Consider the following 25,319-nt stretch of genomic DNA (forward strand, 5'->3'; position numbering starts at 1 on the left):
AGCCCTGTGCTCGGACAAGTGCCAGCCTGGGATATTCCATTCTGCTGACCTAAATTCCTCTCGCACAGTCAAGTGGATGGAGCATCATCCTCCACTTCCTGTCCCAAATTGTAGCACAGCTTCTCTGCACATATATTAATATTTAATATTAAGCTTTTCAAAGGTGGTGGCTAAGCTAAGTGTGGTAGGAATTTACCTACTGTCATTAATGCCCAGGAGTCCTGTGTGATTGTGTAAGTTTGGAGTCAATCCCAAACTCAGTCCTGCCCCTGACTTGGCTTTTGACCTCTGTAAAGATGCTTAGATTCATAAAATAGGAATTTGGGCCAAAGAAAACATGCAAAGCCACCTGGGAGGTGCCACGTGAATATATGCTGTAAAACTGCATATATCATTTGTGTAACATACTGCTTTCCGCAATTTCACCTCAGTGCTTCCCCGAGAGATGCTCTGGATCCAGCTCTCATTACTAAATATGAGGAGCTCATATTTAACCTCAACTCCTCATATTTAATACAACTGGGAATTAAGGGGGGTCTCTAAGAAGCCACACTTCTAATGTACCCATGAGCTGCCAAGCTCTGCTGTTGCCTGTGAGACGGCGGATGTCTTTTCTGGCAGCTCCATCTCATTATAAAATCATTTTAAGAACAAAATTCTGTGGAAAATGGGGCACTGGCTGGAGGTGCTTGTGCGTAGCTGTGCCCAGCACACAGCCCACACGCAGCAAAGCCTCTGGGAAGCACCTGCTTCGAGAGGTGGGTGGGCTCGAAAGCATCGGGGTGGGAAGAGCCACCCTGCTCCCAGGGTGGGAGCGCCAGGCACGTCACCAGCAAAGGTGACGCTTCCTTCTCCAGCACCGAAGAACGGCTGCTTGTCCGCGTACCCCAAGGACACGGCCTCTCACACGAGGTGTTTCCTCAACACCTCCCAGCAATCAAGCTTAACGAAAGTAGGTTGAATTAGAAAAAGAACCGTGATGTGGTTTTGGTGGGGAGGTTGGGTGATGTTCTGCGGTGCTTCCCTGGCTGCGAGCGGGAAGCCCATGGGCACCCACAGGTCCCTTCTGCCCGAGACACCCACGGTGGCCTCATCATCGCGCCCACACTGGGGCAATGGAGAGAAATCCCAGGCACCCTGGGAAAATACCAGGCTATTTAAGGCACTCTTAAGATGGGCACAGAGTGCTTGGCACTCCTAAGATGGGCACAGAGCGGGCACCACAGGCAAAGCGCCAAGCTAAGGCGGCTGCTGTTGGGGACACAGGTAAGTTCATGCTTCGACTTTACCCTGGGTGACGCAGGTAGCTCCGTGTCTGCAGCCTGCAGCAGGTAAGAGGTGCTTTTTATGAGCACATAACTATTTAACACACGGTGAGTCAGCTAACGTGGGGTCAAAGCTGCTGCCTGGGACAGGTAAGTTGGGCTGCAGGCAATGAGCTGTGTTTACGACACTCTCATTGACACACTAAAAATCAGCTGGTGTGTCCCATACCTCATATAGACAACAATGACCCCACAAAGGTTTTATGGCAAATATAAATCTTTTTTTAAAGGTTCTTATAAGTTTGGGTTTTTTTTTAAATCCAAAATTTGGGGATAAGTTTCCTTCCTTCTGCTCTTGGGTGAGCTGAGAGTTGTGCTCCCCACCTGGAAGTGGCTTCTCTCTGGAGGGGATAAATGCCATCAGCCAGGTGCTAATACAGGGTGACAGATGCTGTAAAAACAGCAAACACTGTAAGGTACCTTCCTGACAGGACAGTCACTCGTCGTGCTAAGGATGAGAGCCCTTTTCTTGCCTGGGGTTTAAAGATTCCCCCCGAACTTTCAAGAACCCCCAGCAGCCACCCAGGAATCACTGTTCCAATGAGCTGCTGCTGATTCAGCGAAGACAACTTACGTTGCACAGGGTGATTCACAAAAATAGTGCATCATCAAAGAGAAGAAATGCTTCTCCTTCAGCCAATAACATTTTTTCGGTGGTGATTTGCCTCCATTTTCATGCAGCTGTATTTTCTGGCTACGTGATTTGACAAAAATGAGCGCTATCTGCAAAAAGGCAAGGAGACTCCACAGGTGGGGCCTCATTTCCAGGTCCTGGATGATTGGGAAAATGGTGGGATCGTCCTCTCCTCCTTTGAACCTGCAGAACAAGGCTCCAGTCTGGGAGTATGCCCGAGAAATGGGGATGTGAGAGCTTCGTTCTGCTCCCGAGCACTGAGCAGCCGGGTGACCGCCAGGACACCAATGAACCTCTCTTGGCTCAGCCACGTGGCCAGAGACCTCCCCATCTGTCAAGCAGCAGTGCACAGGTTAATCACCACCTTTAAAGCAGCCAGAGCTATTTCTTACATTGCTAAATTATAATATGCTGCTACACTATCTCTGACAAATCCTTCTTGATATCAAGGAGGGTTCTCATTAGGTCTGAGAGAGCACGTGCTGAGCTTGAGGGGGACTCCTGAGGAAGAGCTCGGAGGGATGGGACCTGGTCTTAACTATTTTGTTCAGTTTACACTTGCCTACATGCTCTTTCATTAAACAAACCATTTGCTTCCCTAAACTTAGTGCAACTCCTGCAGCTCACATCAAATCCAAGAGGATTTTTGGTCTAAATTCTTGACTGTACATTCTCCGAAAGCCACATTTTGGTCACTCTTTCTTACATGCATTACACAGAACCAGTGGCACAGGCATTTCAGGGCCCAGTGCAACACCTCCAGCATTCAAAACACACAATCCATTACAAATACTGACAGCTATAAAATTTGCTCCCACACAAATAAGAGCATTCTCTTTCCATGCACCAACACAGCCACAACCTGCTTTAGCTCAACCGTGTGCAATAAAGGATCCCAGAAGCTTTGAAGAGCTGACACTTGAATTGCCAGCATCTCCCCCTGTCCTAGCCCCAAGCTCCGTGGTCAGCACTGGCAGGCAGCAAGGAGCCAGTTTAGGCTGAGGGGGAAGCCGGGGTGCAGGGCAGGGCCTCGCCTGCGCTCACTATTGTCTGCCTGAAGGAAAGCAAATAGGAAAATCAGCCCCAAATGCAGAAGAGCTTCGGGGATCCTGCCCTAGCACTTTCCAGAACCCTTAAAACACCAACAGCCAAAGAAAATAGGCTTTGAGAACCGTACACAGGAACAGAACAGTTTGCAATTGCAGCATCACGAGCAAGTGCAGCGCACGGTATCACTGCTCTTCAGCATCCTTCCACCGGCCTCCTTCCTACACCACTTCCCTGCAAGAAGGTGCTCGGGGATTTCACACGGATCAGCCCTGGGGAAGGACATTCTGCTCTCACTGCTTCTGCTTTTAATTGCATGTGGAAAAACAAACCGAGTAATCCGGGAAGGGCTGTCTGCTTTCCCAAAGCCACTGGATTTGCAGGCTGCTGATGGCTCCCATTTCACCTGCAGGTGTGACTGTCACACAAAGGCTCCCTGCCTGAACAGCAGCACATCAGCACCTCCGGGGAGAAAAGGACACCAAAATCCACACAAACGCCACAAGAAATAAAACAAAGATGCCTTACCCACATGGGTGATAACAGTAGTCAGTCGCTGGGTGAGCTCCTGATGTGACATCTCTTCTTCTTTTAACCAGAAAAGCATTTCACACAGGGAACTGCACAGCATCCAAAAAAAGCCCCGATGCGCCGGAGTGGGAGGCTGCACGCTCAGAGCCTGGCTCGCACACAAAGCCAGGACCACTCCCACGCTCGGCCCTGCCAGCCCTCACATCTCCTGCCCGCCGCTCACCTCTCCCCGCCTGTTACTGTCCATGAGCAGACCTGGGAATGCCGCTTGTTTCCCTGCCTTTTAACAATGGGAAGAGGTTGGGGCGGGGAAAGGGCAGGGGGAATGGGGAAGGAGAGAGAAGCGGGCGCGCTGGTCGCTTAAGGCTTTTTTTTCCTCTCCTCTCCCGCGGATGAGGGGAAGGATAAAGAGGCAAACGGGCAGATACCTTCCTCCAGGGAGACTTTTGGATGGGGATGCTGTGAGTCAGGAAAAAATCCTGGAGGGAGGAACGGCGCGGGGAGGAGTGGAGCTGGCCGGGAAGCTGCTCCGCTGCGCTGCCCTCCTCAGCGAGCCGGGCTCGGGGACACCCTGCCCGCAGCCCCCGTGTCCCCTGCCCATCCTCGGGGCGCAGCCGCCCCCTGGGATGTCCCCGGGGAGCCCCCAGTGTGTCCCAGGACACTCCAGGCAACCTGTGTCGGAAGGGGAGGCTGCTGCAAACCGGGGGCTTTTAGGGGTGTTGTGGCCAGGGGCTTCGTCGCCCCCACTTCTCTCGTCCCCACGTGGGGATGCTGATGTGTCTGAGCCCACAGGAGCGTCGCCAGCAGCCCCGTGCACCAGCACAGCGAGCACGTGAGCCCTGGAGCCGGGCAGTCTCTCCCTCCCGCTGCGGTGGCCGCAGAGCCGGCTGTGCCGCGGGGCAGCGGGACGGGCAGCATCAGGGAGGCAACCTGGGCCCGGAGGGAGCAGAGGCCTCCAGCACCAGGGCACAGCCGGGACCCGCTGCTGATGCATGGGGCAAGAACTGGCTGCTGGGCCCAGAATGAGGTTGGAAGGGACCTCCAGAGATCATCCACTCCAACCCCCTGCTCCAGCAGGGACACCCAGAGCACAGGGCGGCATCCAGGCGGGTTTGGGAGACCTCCAGAGAAGGAGCCTCCACAGCCTCCCTGGGCAGCCTGTTGGCAGAGCAGAGCACACGGCAGCAGGACAGGTCTGTGGTCATCCTGGCTGCGGAGCCTCGGGCGGCCTTTGCCTCTCCCTGCTTTTAAGCCTGCTGAAAATACACAAGGTGTTTCAGGAAGCTGAGGGCAAATTTATTGCAGACCTAAAAGCTAAGGCATAAAATAAAATATGGTGCAGCTGCCCACAAGATTTGACCCAGTCCAGCAGAAAGGATTCAGCTCTAATTCCAGATTTCTCCACCCCTCCACAAGGTTGTTCTTGGCTCCATCTTTTCAGATCATGTATGATCACAGCTTGAGCTGTCAAATATCCTGTAGGCACATCAGATCTTAGAGCACGGTCAGATAGGAAGCCCCAGTGTTATTAAAGGTCTTGTGTACCTCTGTGATGGCCAAACCTTGTAAGGAACTGGGTGACCTACAAGGTAGTTTGAGTAACTGCGGTGTTGTCCTCATTTTTGGATGACTGACGAAATGCACTGAGAGGCCTCCTGTGTATTTTTGTTGACTTAGTTTAACAGCAAGTCTTTGAAAACAAGTGAGAATGACGAGGATGACTCGAGACAGCCACCCACCTGCCAGCATAACCCTAGCGAAGCCGCTTGCTCTGAGATCCTCTCTCTAGCAGAGCACGTTTGGGAAGAGTTCAAACCATAACGACCTTGACTAACGTCCATGATGACCTTGACTGACATGGAAAGGATTTCCTCAAGTGGAGAAGATGCCATTGCCAGGAAAGAGGCTGTCACCCCGACGTGACCTCTGCGGGGATCCGAAAGATCCCAGACCTCTTATTTTCCCCTCGCAGGGTCACAGAGTGGAGGCAGAGGCAAGAACAGCGCACGAGAAAAGCCACCGTGTCCCCAGACATCTAATAGACACTCTTCTCTGCAGGCAGGCACGCTGTAAAATCCCATTCATGAATGAATTAAACGCCACTGAAGAGCCCTGTAGCTGGTTTGCTCTCACCACTCCTACAGCAAGGCTGTTCAAAAATACCAGGAATCGCTAGGAACCTTTGTCTAATTTCTAGCTAAAATCATTCTCAGTTATTTTAAGACCGTATGCTCTTATTCTAACATTGTTATTCAGCATCCTAACTGCAGAAGCTTGCACGCTTGCTATTTTAAGATCCTTCTTCTCCTACTATTTGTTCTTGCCGTGTTAACCTGCATTCCGGTTGTCTGCCACCCCTTCAGGAACTTCTGACCTCACAGGTTCCCTGATAATTAGCAAGGCAAACAGAGCCCCAAAGGGGAAAGGATGCAGAGGGCTGGCCCGTTATGTGCTGGGGCTGCCCAGGCTGGGTGGTGACATGTGACATGGTGACATGTACGGAGCAGAGGGTCCCGCAGCCCCTGTGCAAGCAGCACTGCAAGGACTGCTCCTTGTCCCGCTGCTGCTGGGAGGGAGGAACGAGATCTGATCGCAACTTGGGGGTGCTGTCATTTGATGTGAGTTTTAAGGAACAAAAGGGGGAAATGTGGGTGATTTTGGAAGGAAGGGCACAGCCGTGTTTCACAAGGTTCACTATCCACAGAGCAATCTCATCATGCTGCGGAGATTCACTGGTATCTGGCCCTAAATGGGGCTGCCTGTTCGTGCAGTCGGTCGCTATGATGAATTCCCAAACCCAAGGGCCACGGGACCGCACCAAGTCCAACCCAATGGAGAGGCACTGGGGATCCACAGGTCCAGACTCCGGCTGAGAGCAGGAGAACAGGGGCCGGGTCCCAGGGAGCCTTTGGAGCCAGGGAGCAGGGAAGGCCACATGCCTGTCGCTAAGGGAAGGCTCCGCGATACAGACGCAGCTTCGCCTGTCACTGCCATGGCAACAACCTCCAGGGATGGGTGTTGTGGTGAGAGCCAGCGCTCTCGCTGCCACCAGGCACCCATTTCCTCTCTGCAGGATAATGCCCTCTCTGATCCATAGGGCTCAGGTACAGAGCACCATGGCTTACACTGGAGGCAAGAGCCGGGCTCTCACCCGAGCGCAGGGCCAGGGCTGTACAAACACCAGGACTCCGCTCCTGAAGTGACAGGCGACAGGCAGCAGAATCCCTTTCCTGCATGGAGTGACAGCCTGACAAATTAGCAGCCATTTATTAGAGCTTGAAGCAAACAGCTGCGGCCAAAGCATCGCATGCATTTTAATAAACAGCAGCTTGCACGCTGCAGACAAGAAGAGCTTGCAAATTGCTACAGCCTAAAATCCTGGGAGATGATTTCAAATTGACCTCGACTCACAGATGAGCCGAGGCTGTCACTATTATTGGAAAATATTTGTGAAACTTTCTCAATGTATTCTTGTAAGAGCCTGCCCATATTTAAGGGGACACTGCCATGTCAATAACTGTATTTATATTAATGTAATCTCTCCTTCTTTTTCATCATATGTAAATATGTACCCCTTTCCTATATGACTAATAACCATTCAGGCAACTGAAAGTCTATTAAAGACCACAATGGGATGCAGCCATTAAACCTAACCTACCTTCTTCACTGTGTAATCTCCACTTTCCATGCCCTTCATAACTTCTATAGGATCACCCACTTCTTAGTTTTCAGGAAAATCCTCTTCTAGAAAATGATCACTGTCCTTCTGACACTTGGAGCGCACCTGAGGATGCCTTTATGGCAAATAAAGGGAGGCTGACGGAAAAGCTGAGAAAAGCTTGGAAATCCCTCTCCCCATTTCCTTTGATGACATCCACCTTCTTTGATATCCCGCTTACTCTGTTATCATACTCTGATATATATTCCATATATTTCATTCTGATATCATTTCCATTAGCAGAAGAAACTGGCAAATGAGGCAGATCCTTCTTCGATGTGCACCTACAAAGAAGGCACCCAGGGCACTATTTGCCTTCCTGCAGTCCTGCAGTAAAGGACTATCACTCCAGATTTCAAATATTTTTACTTCTATACTGCTTGGAACAGCGTAGCCAAAACATGTCTGTCATCTCAAAAGGAATAAACATATTTTTTATTTATTTATTTTCTAATAGCTATTTTGCTTTTGTATGGACACTGTCAGTTATGTCATAGTCCTCTGAGGAACAAACCCGGCCTACACCAAATACTTGGCATTTTAAAGCTGAGTTGGCCTTTTGGTGCATTAGACAGAGGCAGTTTCAAAGGACCCCAAATTCGGGGGCACTGACAGGGCTGGTGAAAACACCTTTGCTGTGGGAAACCCTGGGGACAGACAAGGAACAGCATCATAGCGGAGTTTTGTATGTTGGACTATGACCGCTGAAGGCAGCAAGAATCAATTTCAGTCTCACTCTGAGGCTGAGACAGGGCAGTTTGGGTTTGCCGGTTTCTGTATTTTTTTTTTCCTTTTCTTCATGTAACAAGGCAGAAAGTTCTGTTATGAAAGTTACGCTAATACAACGGAAAGCAAGTCCCTTTGGTGACCTGAACCTGCGGCTCAGATGTTGATGATAAAACATTCAAATGCAATGAACATGAGGTGGCCCTAGCAGGCAGGGAGAGCAGAAAATGTAACAGTTTCAAAAATACAGTGAAGATTCAGTTTCAGCAGAGAAGCTGTTCCAAGTTGACAAGACTTGAAAACACCAGATATAATCATAGTGGGAAAAAAAAACAGCATTTGATTTTCATCCAGAACTGGGCAACTTCTGCACCTATGTGGACGGGCACTTCCTGCCAGCCCAGCTGTCATCTGCACTTCATGATTCAGTAGCAGAATGCCAGATGAGAAGGAAAAGCTTCCCAATATCCCAGACGAGAAGTGCCATGGCCAGCAGGAGGCACTTCCAGTCTCGGTTCTTTTCCGCATCCTCCTTTCCCAGCCTGTTGCCATGGAGACCCTCTCCCCATCCCCTTTCCCTGCTCAGGCCCTGCTCCGGGGAGCCCCGGGCTGACGGGGACGGCTCTGGAGCTGCACGAGAGGCAGCTGCTGCCCCCAGAAGGGCCCTGATCCATCCCTGCGTGTCCACGGAGGGGACGCGGCCACCGCAGCACGCAGGGGCACGCGCAGAGCGGCGGGCAACCGCCTTGGGGCACATTTGTGTCCTTCAGAGGCGCCGTCCCACCACATCCCGCATCATTCACACGTTTTCCCCGTCCCCGGTCATCGCCGCGGGGCGGGAGGCGACGTGACCACTCCCCTCCCCGTCAGGGCGGCGTGGCCATGACACCCGCACGGGCGTGGCGGACGTGACGCCACACGCAGCACGCGCGAGCTGTGCCCCCCCCCCTCCAGCGCATGCGCACGACCGCTGGTGGGCGACTGGCTGCGCCCGCCTGGAGGGCGTTACGTCATAGGGCGGGACCGGGGAGGTGGGAGGAGCTTCATCATTGCCTCTCTGTGATTGGCGCGAATGGCGGAAGCAGCTCCGCCCCCTCCCGGCGCGCGGTGGCGGGAACGGGCCGCGGGGTTGGGGTGCGCGATCCGCGCCCCGTGGCGGGAAAGCGGCGGGCGCGCGCAGTGACGTAACGCCAACGGTTAACGGCCAACGGCCGCCGCCATGCAGGCCTTCCTGAAGGGCCCGGCCGCCCTGAACACCAAGCCGCCCGCCGCCAAGGAGCGGGGCGCGGCGGGCAGCGGCGGCGAGGCCCGGCGGCCCAGGCCCGTGCCCTGGGTGGAGAAATAGTAAGGGCTGCTCGGGGCGGGCGGCGGGGCGGGGCGGCTGTGTGCGAGGGAAGCGAGTAAACGCTTTCCCGGGAAAAATAAAATAAAAAGACTGAAGGCAAATTTCCTCCATTGCGTTTTTGGCCCCAAACACAGATCTGGTTTGTTGTAAGTGTTCAGGGCCCAGTGCCACCTGAAGGGGAAGCGTCGCCTTCCTCAGTTTCCTGGTTTGCTGAAGCTTTCGTAAATAACGGCTTGCATTTAATGTCTTCTCATTTAGTCGCCCCAAATCTGTGGATGAAGTCGCTTTCCAGGATGAGGTGGTTGCTGTGCTCAAGAAGTCCTTGGAAGGTGCTGATGTGAGTGCAGTGATGGCAGCCGCCCTCTAGCAGAACCTCGAGGAAGAACCTGCGGCCAGGGGTTATGAATTACCAGTGCTCTAAGTTCAGAGTCATCCCGTTTCAGTAGTACTTTATTTAAAAAAAAAAAAGTTTTTTTCTAGTAATTTACTGCAAAGAGCATAATGTTTCTATTGTTTCCAGCTCTTATTATTGTAAAATCATCACCTGTTGTGATGCAGTTGAGAATCTGCCTAGAAAAGTGTAGTTGGAAGCTTCTTAAATCTGGAAAGATTTTTGTTCTATGGACATTATTATTAATCCTGATTTTTGACTAGCATGAGACTGTTTCACTCTGAAAATATTCTTTTCAAGAGGATTTTACAAAGTTTAAATAGTTGATTTGTTTGAGTTTAGGGGACCAGAGGGAATGGAACCCCAAAGAACTTCTATAATTCATTTCAGCTATACTTCTTCTGTGTAGTTGAATTAATTGGTAAGGAACCATTCGCAGCCAGTTGGAGAAGAAGAGGTGCTTGCACCTAATCTATCCTGGCACATCGGTCTTGTAACATTGCTTAGATGCTGGTTTGGGAATTTCTATTTTTAAGCCACAGCTATTTAAAACTTTATAGCTTCTGGATCAGCCACGTTAGCCATGTTTCTAGGATTATCAGCCTTGTGTGTGTGTGTGTCTGTATGTCTCTGTCTGTCTGTCTCTCTCTTTTGATTTTGCTAAAGACTTCATTTATTTTCAAACTCTGTCTTGCTCTTTCAGCTCCCTAATCTGTTGTTTTATGGCCCACCTGGAACTGGAAAGACTTCCACGATTTTAGCAGCAGCTAGAGAACTCTTTGGGTAAGCTGGAATCCAGCAGCTCTGGTATAAGTTTGCATCAAATGCCTGCCACTCAAGTGGCATAGGGTGGCTGGCTCTCACTTGTTTTTACTTGGCTTCTGGAAACTCATGTCCATTGAAAGCTTTTGGGTTTTTTTAGGAAGAGATTCATGTTCTTGTTCATTTGTAACATATTTCTTTCCATGTTGTCCCGTCACGAGTCTGTAACTAATACAGATTCATAACACTTGCTTGAGACTAGCAGCCATGTAACCCTATGTACTTTCAGCTATATGTTTGTATGAGAAAAGAGTATGAAAATAAATGGATTATATTTGCCTTACTGAACTTTACAAAGGAATTCTAATTTTAATGGTATCTTCAGTAAATTCTTGGTATACACATATCTTAAAGCACTTCATGGGAAGATTGAATCTTACCCTTCCCACTCTGTAGCATTTAGTTGTGCCTGAAAGTAAAATTGGGGGTTGAAGCAAGTTTTATAGTTGCTATAAATTCTTGGTATATTTGGGAATTCTTGACTGATGAACTCGCACTGCCCTGTGAGCAGAAAATGGGTAAGAAGCTGGCTTGGTCTTTTGGACAAATCTAATGTTGACTTTGGAACTTTGTTTTTTTTCCCCTTGTCTTTAATATTTGGCTAGTGATGTTTTTTTTAGGAGAGGGCAACTCCACTGTGCATCCATGTGAATTCTCAGATTTTTAGATCCCTTATTTTCAACTATATATCTGTTTTTTTCTTGGAGGTGCTACTATCTAGTGCTCTGCTGCTAAATACTGCCTGTGTTGTGTTTTCTACATGTATGCTTCATAGCATTATTGCAGCTGCAGAGCACTGCAAATACTGTGAAATAGTGCAATTCACTGTTTCCTGTGGCCTAAGAGGCAACTCTAAAAACAGCTAATGGAAATTCATGTCTAACATTTAATGATTTCCAACATAACTGATTTTTAATAAAGAATATTTTTTAGCTAAAATACCTGCCATTAGGGAAGTCCAGACAGATTGTTATTTTACTTTGTAATGTATCATAGAAGTTAACAGTTAATATATTGTAATGAACAATTTGCAGGCCTGAATTATTCCGGCAAAGAGTCCTTGAGCTAAATGCTTCTGATGAGCGTGGAATCCAAGTGATTCGGGAGAAGGTGAAGGCTTTTGCCCAGCTAACTGCATCTGGAACCCGGGCAGAGTAAGCACTGGGTCAAAGCTGACCCTGCTTGATGGGCTTTCTTCCCTAGGACCTTGCATGTGGTTGTTTTTATTTAAATTAATTATACAATACTAATAAAGCATTAACAAGGTCCTGGTAAAGGATCAGACTGTGGAATGAAATAGGAAGAAACTGTGTCAGGAAAAGTTCTAAATTTGTGTGCTGACAGTAGTCTGCTGCAGTGCTGCTTAAATTTCTAGGAATCAAGGCTGTGAAAGAGAACACTATATGAGCTATTAAATGAAGTAACTTAAAGCATGAATAAGAGTTTTAGAGAACTTTAGCAGTGTTTATATTATATTTCTTTTTTCTCTCCAGTGGTAAAGTTTGTCCCCCATTTAAAATTGTCATTCTGGATGAAGCGGACTCAATGACTTCAGCAGCCCAGGCAGCCTTAAGGCGCACAATGGAAAAAGAATCTAAAACAACACGGTTTTGCCTCATTTGTAACTACATCAGCAGGTTTGTGTGGATTTTTTTTTTTTTTTTTTTGCTTTCTTAGGCCTGTTGCACTTTCTGTTCAGTACTTTTGTTTTTTTCTCCTATGAGACTGAGACCTACTTTTCATATCTCTCACTTAATAGAGCTGAAACTATGCGAGTATTACAAGATCTGCTCTGATAACTTCATCTGTTTGATTGTGACTCATAATGTCATTTGCCAAGACCTTTTTTTTCCCCCCTCAGAATAATTGAACCATTAACATCTCGATGTTCCAAATTCCGCTTCAAACCTTTGTCAGACAAAATCCAGCAGCAGAGGGTATTGGATGTTGCTGAAAAAGAACATGTGAAAATCAGTGGTGAGGTAACTTCATAGTTGCTGTATAGTTTTATTGCTTAATCCAGTGCATAATTGTATTGCAGTGAAAGGAGGTTAATCAGCACCAATTTTCCAGGCTGCTCAGTTGTGCTCAATATAGTATATAAACTAATTTCAGTGTTATTCTCATCAACAGATCGGGTAGAATTTTCATACACTTCCTAAAACCAGGGAAATGTCCAACAGAGCAAATGATCATAAAATCCCAGGGCTTTTCGTTGTGAGCATAGTTGTATGCTCACATTAAACCATCGTTTATTCTGACGTTTTCAACACACATTTGCACTGCTTACAGTGCAAATATTATATAATTAAGAATATATTCAGTATGCATATTTCCTGTGTTACCTTTCAAACCACTCAAGCTTTGTATTTTTCATGAGGTTTTAAAGATGCAAAGATGAGTAAAGGTAAAGCAGATACTCCACAAGGTGCTTTTGTTCCCTTGTATCATTTAAACACAAAAGAAAGGTTGGAACTGTACTTCAGCATATACAAGGAAGTGCTGACAGATCAGAGGAGTTTAATCCACAGAATATAACTATGCATCTCATGTATCTATTGCCTCTTTTTTTCAAAGAGCAAATTAAATTTGCTGCCTCTTACTTCAGAGAATTAGTTAAAAGCTGTGTAAGTAACAGAAGTTTCTGCAATCCAGGATAAGCAGTGGATCACACCACAGTTGTGGGCTGCTGTCCTAACCCTCATTTCAGCTTTGAACAAGTAACTTGAGGAGTGCTTGGGGATGCGTTTGTAACGTGAAACGCTGCCATCTGCGTTAGGCTTGTGGTAATATTTTTATTAATAGAGCGCTTGCTTTGTCAGCTTGTGTGTTGAAGCAGATTCATCACAGACAGCTTCAGGCATTACTTGATATCTTAAAATCAATTTACTGAAAAACTACTGGCTTTTAATTAACAACAGAGGTATAAGTTATTTTTTCTGTGTTGTTTCTCAGGCAGTATCTTACCTTGTTAAAGTGTCAGAAGGAGACTTAAGAAAAGCAATTACTTTTCTTCAAAGTGCAACTCGCCTGATGGGCGGTAAAGAGATCACAGAGAAGATAGTCACTGAGATTGCTGGGGTAAGTTATGCTTCACAGTTTCTCCTGTAATTAACCTGAAAAACACAACCTAACTAAGTATGTTTATTACCCAAAGTTTGATAAAAATGATTTTATTCTTCTTAGCATTGTGAATATGGTACCAATACACAACTGTTCCCCTCGTGACTGCCTGATTCTGTGTGCTTGCTAAATAGCAAATTTCTAACAACTTACTGCATAAGGAGAACTGCAAAATAGTCTTAACGTTTAACCAGAGTTTGAAATATTCTGCCCGTGGAGGCAAGATATATTGTCTTTTGTTTGTTAGTAGATGAGAAGGTTGTTTTGGTGATTATACATTATATAGCATCACAAAATAGGGTTTGGAAGCACTGCAGGACTGACTTACCGGCTCATTTTCAGCGTGATGCTCACAGGAACTCTGGCCATTTAAACATCTGTGCAGCTTTCATGCTTCAGCAAAGCAGCAGTGGTTTCCCTAGGCTGATGTTAAGTAGTGCTGACAGGGGCAGCAAGAAATGGAGAAAATAGACCTAGTAACTTGTGGGAAGGTGTTTCTATAGGAATGGAACATCCCCTAAAGCAAGAAATCTGAGACTGGGAGTCGAGGAGTCAGAAGTAAAAAGGCTTTAAGCTTTGCCTCGAAGGTGCTACCAACATGGCTAATTGGGGCTGTTCAGGGCTTTGACACTTTGAGGGGAGGGAAAGAAGAAGAAAAGGCCAATGCTGCTGTGCAGCTGCTCTAGGACAGTTTTTTAAAAGATTTCTGTGTTCAAACTGCATTCAGTTTTGTGTTTCTAGTTGTATTAAAAGAGCTGAATTTTACTTATAAGTAACCCTAAGTAATTTCTAAGAAACCTGGCAGAGAGATTTATGTAATGATAGGAAAGAGAAGGCATAAAATTCCATTTGTTGGCTTGCTGAATAACGTTCATTAAAACAAAGGAACCCAACTTCACATCTCCACTGAAAAATTCCAGGTGTTGGCTGTGTGTTCCTATTGTGACCCTGGAGTAACAAAAGACTAACAAAAGTCTACAAAAGACTAACAAAAGACTAACAAAAAGCTCTATAACCAGAGAAAAAACTGTCCAGACGCTCACCTGGCAGGAATGGCAGTGAGCAGAGGGGAAAATGTGGGTTGTACCTCTCTGCTTGGAGCTAAATAGTTACCTGCTATCTTTGTCTTCCCATTTATTATCAGCTTTGTTGCACTGAGCTTGTTTCTGTAGGTGCTTCTGATGCTCAACTGGAGAGCAGCTGAGCTGATGTGTTGTTTAGCCGCAGAACAGTGCAGAAAGCTTTGGCTATTCGTTATTGTTAAGAAGTTTTTCTTTCAAAATTGCCAACATAGAAAAAATATCCAACCTTGGCTCTCAATGTTAAATTGAGTCGCTTTGTCTTACATACTTGAGAGGGGTTGGGTATTGGGGATGCTAAAATACCCACCTTTATTTAAAAAAAAATAATAAAAAAAAGTTTGAATCTTTTACTGTAAACATCAGCTTTAATCATGACTTGATAATTTTAGTCTTACAAAGTTGAAAATGAAACTTCTCTTTGCAGGTTATCCCTAAAGAAACAATTGATGGAGTGATCCTGGCTTGTAAGAGTTTTTCATTTGAAAAACTGGAAAGAATGGCAAAGGTAGAGTTCTTAGCTCTGCGGTCCGGGTGTCTTTCTATATCTGAGTTAGGGCGTAGTCCCTTATCGGAACCTGGTGCAATCTGCTGTAGCAGTTGGGAATGGCTCTCCAGGTTTTAGACCAGGTGCCTTAAGTTAGATGTACAGTTAGCAGAACTTTTGTATAAAGTATGGCAGTGTATCTTGCTTAGGGAGAAGTCATGATCTTCTAATCTTCCTATAAAACTTCCATCAAAGTATTTCAGGTTTTGTCTCTGCTGCCACTTAGCTCTTCCAGCCTAATTTCCCTTTTCCTCTATGCCTGACACAGAATCTGATAAATGAAGGTTATGCTGTTGCTCAGCTTGTAAACCAGTTTCATGATATTGTTGTCGAGAGCGAAGATTTCTCGGACAAGCAGAAATCCGCTATAGTTGAGAAACTTGCGGTAAGACTCGCGGTCCTCTGAATTCTGCATTTTATGGTAGAAGGTGTTTTTTATTCTTTTGTTTCTGGGGAGAGAAACTTCTGGGCTGAGAAATTTGAGAAGGAATTGAAATCCTGGTTAAGCCAAAGGTATTATTGGCCAGATCAGCTTGTCCTAATGTTGCCCCAGCAGGAGACTGATGTGATTTAATTTTTATAAAACTTTGGAGAGGAAATTAAGCAGAGATGTGTGTGGGTGCTACATAAAGTAAGAGCAAGGTATACATTGGGATTTGTGGTGCTCATTGGGCATAAGGAATGCATCCCAAGAACAAACCATGGACTGGCTTCTGGGCTCTTTGCCAGCCGAGCGATGCTCGTGGCCGGTGGCTGTGGCGTGAGCGGTGCCTCCTGCTGCTTATGGGGACCGTCCCCTCAGCCTCCTCGGGAGCCCGGAGAGGCTGTGGTGACTGGGCTGCTGTGAGCAGCATGGGACGCGATGGCTGCTGGAGGTAGGTGGCAATGAACAAGTTTGTCCTTGCGTGGTCACGGGCTGTGACTTCTTTCTCCCGTGCAGGACGTGGACAAGTGCCTGGCTGATGGTGCTGACGAGTACCTGCAGCTCATGGGCCTCTGTGCCCTGGTGATGCAGCAGCTCAGCCAGAGCAGCTAGCGTGGCGGCTGCGTGGGGCCCAGCAGCACTGCCTGCTGGGGGCTGCACATTTTTATACTGGTTTTGCAATAAAGAGACTGCTCGGCAGTTAAAAAACTCATGTTGGAATAAAATGGTTGTCATCTTTGTATCCTTTTAAAGAGATCACAGGCTATGGGAAGGGCCTGGTAACAGTCCTGCATTCTAGCTGTTAGTGCACTAAGTAAAGGTAGTTAGAGGATGCTTTGTCACCTCCTACAGTGAGGACAGTCTCATCTGATATTATTTGAGCTCAGTTTGTAAGTGGAACTTGCTCCTCAAAGAACTTGAGCAAAATCCTCTATCGAGCTCAGGGCTTCAGCTGGGTCTTACACACTGCCTCTCATTCTGAACCCTGTAACCTTACAGGACCAGACAAAGAAAAATCCCTTGTCAGCAATATGAAGCTTTAAGGTTTAGCTAAAGTTGAGGTACAGAGGGCATTGGTCAAAAAAGAAGTTTCATCTAAAACAGTGAGAGCCTTCTTGCGTTCCTTTTAAAATTACTAAGCTTTGCTGTAACCCCTCTCACAGCCCATGCAGGGTAGAGCTGGGCATCATTTTTGAGGGTAGAGCATCTTTTTTCAGGAACTGCACTGCCACAGCGTTTCAGCTTATGTAGCACATAAGCCAGGACCTGTGTTGAAGAAAAAAAAGTAAGTAAGGGGAGTAGCTCTTCGTGCCAAGATGCCCCCTTCTCTTCCACTCCAAGGAGAGTGTGGCTGGCTGCTGCTGCCCTAAAAAACCCCACCCCAAGGAACAGTGACTGCACCATGGCCAGCCCCTCAGTACCAGGCCTGCCCAGACCCCACCCCACAAAGAAGAGCCTTTCACACTTGGAAGTGAATATAGAAGTATTTTATTGAACATTCAAACTTCATTAAGACATGTGCAATATGGCAAATTTTACTGGGTTTAACCCTAACTAGGACAATAGTATGATTGCTTGCTTGCTGGGGCTTAGCAACAGGGTCCAGATCACACTTACCACTAATTAAATACTTTATTGAATAAATACATATCAAACAAAAATGCATTTTAATGCTCTTATAAAAGTTTATAGAGATTTTGAAAGGCCTTTCCAATTCAATCTAAAGTGTAAATACATACAATAAAGGAAGGTATGCTAGTTTAACATAATTGGCTGATTTTATACAGCACTTATATCTTTTAGTCCATAAGTAAATTATTAAATGATAAAGAACATCTAATACAACCACTTCTATGGAACTAGGAAATAAATTTCTAATAAAGAAAAAATTTACAGACCCCATGACTTTCCACCCAACCCCAACAGTCTAACCCTAAAGTGGATAAAGCCAATGGCTTTCCCCACAAGAGCTCACGACAGAAAGTCGCTTTGCTTATCAAAAATCTGTATTTCTGATCCGTTATGAGCATTGAGACAAGATTCAATATATCCCCAAAGAAAGAAGCACAATGCACGTTGTGAATCGCCTATTCAGCAACAGCGAGCACTGCATTCCAAAACCATCTCCTCTCTCTCAGGGATTAAATGAGATCAGCCACATTCATGGGCATCTCCTCCACTGTAGTATTGTAGAAAGTCTCAATATCTCGCAGAATCCTCTTGTCCTCTTCAGTGACAAAATTTATAGCCACCCCTTTTCTGCCAAAGCGACCACCTCTGCCAATTCTGCACAGAACAGAAAACACATTTACACGCATGTTAACTATGGCAACCCACTTAAATGCCTAAAAACGCAAGATCCATTCATTAACTGCTGTTCATTTGTCTGCCCGTAGCCACTTTGCGCTGTATTTACAGGACTAGCTGCTAAGCAAAGTCATGGCTGGTTAAGAAAAATGAGCAGTCAGCACCAACAGTACAGGAGCAGTGTCCATCCCATGGAGGTAGCAGAGCAGAAAAGGTTACTGTTTCAGCTGCAAAATAAGACCTTCATTTAATGTTTGGTACTGTGGTATGAAGCCTCCCTCCCCTCCTTAAATTTAACACCCTGTACCACACGTATCCAGTCCCAAACATATGGCAAATAAGGATGTTCTATCTTTAAAAGGAAAAAAACCACTATTCCATACAAAGAAAAACATCCAATTATCATCTAGTGTAATGAAACAGCACATTTCAACTTAGGAATTTTCATTAAACATACTGTTTCCAGTGGGAAAACTTAGTTTAAGAACAGAAAAATCCAAGCTCGACTTTTTTTGTGTAAGCACAAGCCAGTCACGACCACCATCACAATTTAGTTACAACCCACCATCAGTTCTACCTTCCTGTAGAGACTGCACGATAAAGCACCTATGCAGCAAGAGCTAAATACACAACAACAGCTCACAAAACTTAGGGAATAATCATGACAAAAAAATATATAAATACCAACTCGCTTATTCAAACTGTGCCGCTTACGAATCCACGTCCTAAATTACGTCAACGCCGTTTCTGAGCACCATCTTGTGTCATCAACTGCTGCTACCGACTCCTGTATTTTTTTACATCAAGTAACAAAGCACAGTTTACTTAATTTAAGGACAGTCACTAAAAGCAGTTAACTAAACCTAGGGAAACAAAATGCAAATTGCTACCAGAAGACACACGCCACAGAGGAAAGAATCCCACTGTAGAAGGAGCCACCAAGAGCAAACAAGACACAAAACATCAACACAATAAACCACTAGCACTGAAAGCAATTCTGCTGCAGACCTAGATTTGCTCAGAATTACTCTAGGCACTGAGTATCATCAGCAAATGAAGGCTGGCTATGAGCTGGAGATCTAGCTAACAACATTGCTTTCAGGATGCTTTGCTAATCATGCTTTTTGTCATCGTACTCCACAACATAAAAACAAAAAAAGGAGCTCAGCAGCTGGCAATTACCCCATATCCCAGCAATGCATCATTAGCCATTACTGAAGTAGTTGCACAGCTAAGTTTTCCCACTGCTTAATTGGCTAACAAAGTTCTGCTCCTCCCCCATTTCAGGATCACAACTTGTCAGTGCTTTTTTTTTTTTTTTTAGAAAATGCAGAAAGAGTAATCTGCTAGTTTTTTAGCAGTTAACTTTATGTATGGATGTGTAACATGTGTTACTCAAGAAGACTACAAAAAAGAGGATGTTCTGTGCTGTTAGAAAAAACTATATTCAGCTTCAAGTATCAACTAGAAAAGAAGCAAACTAACCTGTGAATGTAGTTTTCACGATTGGTTGGCAGGTCATAATTTATAACCAGTGAGACTTGCTGCACATCAATACCACGAGCCTGAAATACAAGGCAGAGTCTTTAATGCAAGTCAAAAAGTTGCTGGTTTAATTATTTACTCCATGTTTCTGTTGACCACATAGTTAGTGACGAACTACAACCGTGTAGTCCATAGTGGAGCGTAGTCCTTACTCTTCCAAGAAGCTCCGAGTAGTTCAGGCTATGAGAACCTTCACTGAATTACGAAGCTTTTGGCTCATTATGGAAGAGTTTAAGAAAGACTGATACTCACCAGCAAGTCAGTAGTGATCAGGACACGGCTTGATCCTGATCTAAATTCTCTCATGATAACATCCCGTTCCTTCTGGTCCATGTCACCATGCTGCAGAGTTAAAAAAAAGTTTCTGTATATCCAGTACTCCAGACTGGATCATCATTTATTAAAGAGAAACAGGTGTGTTTGAAACCCAGCGTCCCTACCTGCTGTGGGAGCAAGGCAGGTAGGGATAGAAGGAAGCAATTTTCTTTAAGCAGGGGGAACGATAATACAGCACCGCACAGCTATATCATAACTTTTCCTGCTTTTCACTTTCTAGGATTTTCAGTGTTTCTCACATACCGTGAATTAAATGAAAAAAATCTCACCAGAGCTGAGACGGTGAAGTCCCTGGCATGCATTTTCTCTGTCAGCCAGTCTACTTTTCTCCTTGTATTCAGGAAAATAACAGCCTGTGTAATGGTCAGTGTCTCATATAAATCACACAGGGTATCCAGCTTCCACTCCTAAAACAAACAAATTACCAGTAAAAGGGCTGCAGTTGATAACTCGATACTTTTAAAATCCTAAGTAAGGAGTAAGAACTTAAAAGCCACAACCAATGAACACAATTATCATCAGTATGCCAAAGAAACTGAGTAAGGTATCAAAATTTCCGTATTAACTGTTGCACCAGATCTTAAGACACAGGACACTGGACATTAAGAAAGAGGTCCACCCTAGTCATGTTGAATCCAGTGCAGTTTTTCTTCTTCTTGCGTGTACTCTACTAGCATTACTACTGAAACCAAAGCGCAGCCTCGATTTCTGTAGTTTTAGCACAGTGCTTTAACAAGAAGGGGAAAGAGCTCAGTTTTCCAAGTTCATCCAAACAGTGTAAATGCAAGTGATACAGACCTCTCTCTCAACATTAATGTAGAACTGCTTGATACCCTCCAGAGTCAATTCTTCCTTCTTCACCAAAATGCGTATGGGGTCTCTCATGAACTTTTTGGTCACTTCCAACACATCCATTGGCATTGTAGCCGAGAGCAACACAACCTAGAATGCACATCAGTGTTAGCAACTACCACCTACAACACCCAACTTGAAAGCTCTGCATGTCTACAACCAAAACATCACGCTCATTAACAAAAATCGGTAAAGATGGTTACCTACCTAAATCTCAACCTGCTGCACGGTTGAAGTAGAAAGCAACAGCACAGAACAATGAAGAATTCGGCGCTTCTCAGCCATACTATCTAAATCTGCACCCCCATAAACAGTTGAACCACTTCAAATGTTCTTACCTGGATGTTTGTGCTTAGCTTTTGGAAAATCTCATAAATTTGATCCTTAAATCCACGGCTCAACATTTCATCAGCTTCATCCAGAACAAACATTTTGATCCATTTAGGCGCTATTAAAAGAAAATCCATGACATTTCAAAAATGCACATTTTTCTAATAGTAATCCTCCCTCAAGAATTAGTTGTTAAATACAGTAGCAAAAGACTGAGATCCTCTTACAAGATCCAAAATACATTAGTCTTTTTTAATCCTAAGTGACTCTGTTACTCCAAAATAAAAAAAAAAAAAAAAAAAAATCAGTTCAGGACTTACACAGGTAGCGCCTGTTTAGCATGTCGAACACACGCCCCGGAGTTCCCACCACAATGTGTGGAGCCTCAGCTTGCAGTTTCTGCATTTCATTGCGAACATTTGTGCCACCAATGCAAGCATGGCACGTTGCACCCATATAATCTCCAAGGGCCAGAATGACCTTTTGAATCTAAAAATAAAAGCTTTCCATTAGCAGTAGTTCTTGGTGGTCAAGATTTTAAGCCCTCTAGCACCAATGCTTATGCGGTTTTAACACGGACAGAGCAAAGACAGTGAAGCCCTAATGCAGTTACAGTGAAGGCAACACCACTACTGATTTTGCCTAACTACCTACTTTTGAAAAAATGAAGGGAGTATGTTTAGTTACATTCTATCCTTGCTAGTGTCTATAGCAAGAGGAGTCACTATTTTTTTTTTTGTCTTCTCTTAGGTTAAAAGAATATGATCTCCAGGTATGAACTCTGAAGCTTTTCTGCAGTTAACTTGTGTATTAATCACTTGCAGAAACAGTTCACATGGAACAAGTGTGCTGCTATTTGCCTAGACTTTAACACAGTCCCATTTTGTCTTCAAAGCAAAAGTACTAAATTCTGATTAGAGGTTCCTGCTCCACACTTTTTTTTTTTTTTGGCACAAGCAAGAACTTGATTTGGAATCTAGCACATTTAATTTTATCTTTAAGGAGAATCGTTGCTTAGAGCATTAGCATCTCAGGAGAAAGATATACTAGCAAGCTATGTATTTTCTACTTCATTTTCAGTCCTGCTCTCTTTGAGAAATTCTCTTTTAACATTCCCTACTCTTGATCTTTAAGTCCAGTAAAGCTGGGTTTTCATTCTATCCTAACTGCAGCAGCCTTGCTCAAGCACTTCCATTGAGTAAAGCGGAACATCAAGCCTTGGGGGAGTGAAGGAAACATGCAATGTGACATTCGGCAGGAAAACATCACAAGTTACAAGAACAATGAACTAACTACATGTGCACTGCAGTTTTTCATGTTGCACAACTGCACGCAAGTTCAAATAACTTCCAAAAAGTCCATTTTGTTTCCACTCAGAACACTGTGCTTGAAAATACGTATCTTGTATTTTGCCCTTTGCTGAAGATGCTCCTTCAGACCCATGAACAGCAGCACAGCAGCTGGGACCTGCAGCCCTGCCCAGCACACCCTCCACATGCATCGCATTGCAGCTCAACTTTTCAAGCAGGCAGAAAACTCGTGGGACAGAAGCCAGTTTATTTTCCCCATTACTCAACAAAAGAAGGGTTCTGAATGGATATTAGTTACAGCCCCTTAGAAGTCTGTTAATTGTCCCACAGTTGTGAAACCTGAAATCTATGCAACACACAAGCAGCTTTTTTTTTTTTTTTAACTACACTATCAATACCTGTTGAGCCAGTTCTCTGGTAGGGGCCAATACTAGTGCTTGGGTCTCCTTGAGATCAATCTCCAGCTGCTGCAGGATGGAAATAGCAAATGTGGCTGTCTTGCCAGTACCTGACTGAGCTTGAGCAATCACATCATACCCTAAAAAAAGTAGGATACACATTTACTGTTCCCACACAGGTCATTCATATTTAGTTTTATTTATTCCCTTTGAAATAAGTGATCAGCATTAAGAACTTTCTCCATTTCAGGTCAGCCCCGAAAGATGGTGTACCATCATATCACTTGTTCAACAAGGATCAAAAATAGATAACAGCATACACTAACATTATAACTAATGTAATCATTTTACAACCGTTTCCTAATTATGTGATGCTGCTTTGAACAGCAAATTATACTTTCATACCTTTGATACATGGAATAATAGCTCTCTGCTGAATAGCTGAAGGCTTCTCAAAACCATAAGCATAAATGCCCCTGAGAAGGGATTCCTTTAAATTCATATCATCAAAATTGTCAACAATTTCATTCCAGTTGCTCTGTAATATAGACAAATAAAATGCCAATTTATTACAATCACATTTATTTCCAGCATTAGTTATACTAAGTCAGACCCCATTTGCTCACCTCAATGACACCATCGGGGTCCATTCCCTCTGGGCCGCCATGGTCTCTGTCACCAAAAGAGAAGGAGCAGTTAACACATTACTGAGCAACACGGAGAAGGGAGCTGCTGCTCCGGTTGCCAAAACAACATGTTGGCACTGCAGTGAAACCACTGAGAGATCATTCTAGCAGGTGCTTTGGTATTTTGCCAGTACAAAAGCTGCTGTCCTCTCTCTCCACCAGGCATAGGTGCCACTAGCCCAGATCGTCACCAGCGCAGCTCTCAACGTGACACAGGATCTCCACAGCCTGCGTTCCGCAGCGAGGCACTCCAAGCATTTCCGACTGCACAATACCCTTCCCCCCGCCAACCATGGCACGGCTCGAGGTGGGGCTTTGCAGAACGGGTGCGCTCGCCATTTCGCTAAGTCGCATTGCCAGCGTGGGGGAGACGGAGGAGGGGGGGAAACGGGGGGGGAGGGGGGAGGAGAGGACACGCGCGGCGCCGCTGCGGCTCCCCCCGCCCCCGCCGCGTCAGAGCCGCCCGAGATCTCGCGAGAGCTCCACCCCCGGGATTGCGCAAAGCGGCGGCCATGACGGGCGGGGGCGGGGAAGGCGCAAGGCGAACGCCCGGAGAGCCGCGCCCCTCCCCCCGCCCGGCGGCCCGGCGAAAATGGTCGCGCCCTCGCAGGGGTAAGGGAGAAGAAGAATAGTAATTCAGAACAGTGAATTCGGGAAAAAGCGCCTTTCGAGGCGGACTTTTTAGTCGTTGCGCAACGTGACAAGTAGATGAAAATAGCCCCTTTTCGTCGAGTCTGTGTGTGTAGGGGGGTAAGCTGACCGAAAAAATCAGCCACGGAAAGACGGCTCCCCAAGCGAAGCAAAGAGAGGCTGAACTGCGGGGAGAGGGAGCCGCGAGGCCGAAACGTCTAGAAGCGGGAGGGGCCGCGGTGCGGTCTAACCGCCCTCAGAGCCCCGGCGCCCGCGCGCGGGCATCTCCCTTCCCTCGCCTCGCTTTTTCTCCCATCTCGCCCACCTTTTCCCTACTCCCCGGCCCACCTGAGGGGGCAGCGGGACGCAGCGCGCCGCGCCATACCTGCCATAATCCGCGGAGCCGCCTGACATGTTCCGACCACCAGCTCTGTCCTCAACTGAAAAGGCAAAGCCTCCGCGGCAACCGCCTTATATAGCCGCCCCGCCGGACTCGTTTCGCTCTTCGCTGCGCATGGATATACGCTTCACGCCGCGGGCCAAAAAAACCACGAAATCCTCCCGTTTCAGTCCCCTCCCCACGAGTTTCCCCTCGACACGCGTGTTGGGATCCTCGAGGGAGCATTCCTGAGCCGCGCGGAGGCCAGAGGCCAGTGGGCGCCTGGCACTACTTTTCCTCGCGGAAGGATATTGCAGCATTGGCGGGGTGACTGCGACACACTCCTTCCTCCTGCTCCGGCCCCCCCTCCTTTTGCCGCGCACGGGGTTTCCTACCCAGCCCGCCGCAGCGCAGGGGCGGGGGGGGAGCGCGGGGGCGGCGGCTCCCCCGCCATGTCAGGCGCCGCCGGGCCCGGTGTGGGCACCCGGCTTCCCCGGGGCGGCGGGTGGCCCCTTCCCCGTCACTCCTCGTTGGAGCGAAGCGTGGCCCATAGGCCCCCTAACAGCCTTCCCCGTCCACCCCCCCCCCCGCCTCCATAGTCCGGTGCGGGGGGCAGCGGGTGGGAAGATGGTGGCAGCAGGGATGGAGGGGGGGCAGGAGCGGCGCGGCCCAGGGTCCCGCGTGGGCGCCCCACGCTGCTGCGTGCGGGGCGCTAAACGTGGGGAACGGCGCAGCGGGAGTGGGCCTGGGGCCCAGCAGCCCGTGGGCGAGCGCCGTGTGGGCCAAAACCCGGCGGTGCCGCGGAGTGAAGGACACGGAGCCGCCCATGGCACT

The 25,319-nt window shown here is 46.6% G+C and overlaps 2 protein-coding genes and 3 non-coding genes across 5 annotated transcripts; 1 reads left to right on the forward strand and 4 right to left on the reverse strand.

Annotated features, from left to right (window-relative positions):
* Positions 1-9,147: 9,147 nt before the first annotated feature.
* On the forward strand, positions 9,148-16,386 carry RFC4 (replication factor C subunit 4). Its single transcript, XM_026045438.1, has 10 exons — positions 9,148-9,325; positions 9,585-9,663; positions 10,421-10,500; positions 11,574-11,693; positions 12,033-12,176; positions 12,401-12,521; positions 13,495-13,620; positions 15,169-15,249; positions 15,557-15,673; positions 16,229-16,386. The coding sequence occupies exons 1-10, from the start codon at positions 9,201-9,203 to the stop codon at positions 16,322-16,324; spliced, it is 1,089 nt and encodes a 362-aa protein (XP_025901223.1). The 5' UTR covers positions 9,148-9,200; the 3' UTR covers positions 16,325-16,386.
* Positions 16,387-17,209: 823 nt separating this feature from the next.
* Positions 17,210-24,604, reverse strand: EIF4A2 (eukaryotic translation initiation factor 4A2). The gene is made up of 11 exons (XM_026045334.1): positions 24,492-24,604; positions 23,417-23,462; positions 23,196-23,328; positions 22,791-22,930; positions 21,403-21,571; positions 21,091-21,200; positions 20,699-20,842; positions 20,170-20,307; positions 19,817-19,906; positions 19,505-19,584; positions 17,210-17,998 (listed from the first exon to the last, which is right to left on the reverse strand). Exons 1-11 carry the CDS (start codon positions 24,518-24,520, stop codon positions 17,854-17,856), a joined length of 1,224 nt encoding a protein of 407 aa, XP_025901119.1. The 5' UTR covers positions 24,521-24,604; the 3' UTR covers positions 17,210-17,853.
* LOC112952591 lies at positions 19,981-20,108 on the reverse strand. Its single transcript, XR_003250432.1, has one exon. It is a non-coding gene; the product is annotated as a small nucleolar RNA SNORA63 (small nucleolar RNA).
* Positions 20,464-20,642, reverse strand: LOC112952588. Its single transcript, XR_003250429.1, has one exon. It is a non-coding gene; the product is annotated as a small nucleolar RNA SNORA81 (small nucleolar RNA).
* Positions 23,007-23,076, reverse strand: LOC112952590. The gene has a single exon (XR_003250431.1). It is a non-coding gene; the product is annotated as a small nucleolar RNA SNORD2 (small nucleolar RNA).
* Positions 24,605-25,319: the final 715 nt, after the last annotated feature.

The sequence above is a fragment of the Nothoprocta perdicaria genome, unplaced genomic scaffold (assembly GCF_003342845.1).
Source record: "Nothoprocta perdicaria isolate Ctin4 unplaced genomic scaffold, notPer1 scaffold_4, whole genome shotgun sequence".
Taxonomy (NCBI): domain Eukaryota; kingdom Metazoa; phylum Chordata; class Aves; order Tinamiformes; family Tinamidae; genus Nothoprocta; species Nothoprocta perdicaria.

Excerpts from the sequence above, each read along its gene's own strand:
- RFC4 (XM_026045438.1), top strand. The coding sequence starts at position 9,201 with ATGCAGGCCTTCCTGAAGGGCCCGGCCGCCCTGAACACCAAGCCGCCC. Across the intron at positions 10,501-11,573 it reads GCAGCTAGAGAACTCTTTGG|GCCTGAATTATTCCGGCAAA; the intron begins GTAAGCTGGAAT and ends AACAATTTGCAG. Across the intron at positions 15,674-16,228 it reads CTATAGTTGAGAAACTTGCG|GACGTGGACAAGTGCCTGGC; the intron begins GTAAGACTCGCG and ends TCTCCCGTGCAG.
- EIF4A2 (XM_026045334.1), bottom strand. The coding sequence starts at position 24,520 with ATGTCAGGCGGCTCCGCGGATTATGGCAG. Across the intron at positions 23,463-24,491 it reads GGCTCCGCGGATTATGGCAG|AGACCATGGCGGCCCAGAGG; the intron begins GTATGGCGCGGC and ends TTTTGGTGACAG. Across the intron at positions 19,585-19,816 it reads TGATCACTACTGACTTGCTG|GCTCGTGGTATTGATGTGCA; the intron begins GTGAGTATCAGT and ends CTTGTATTTCAG.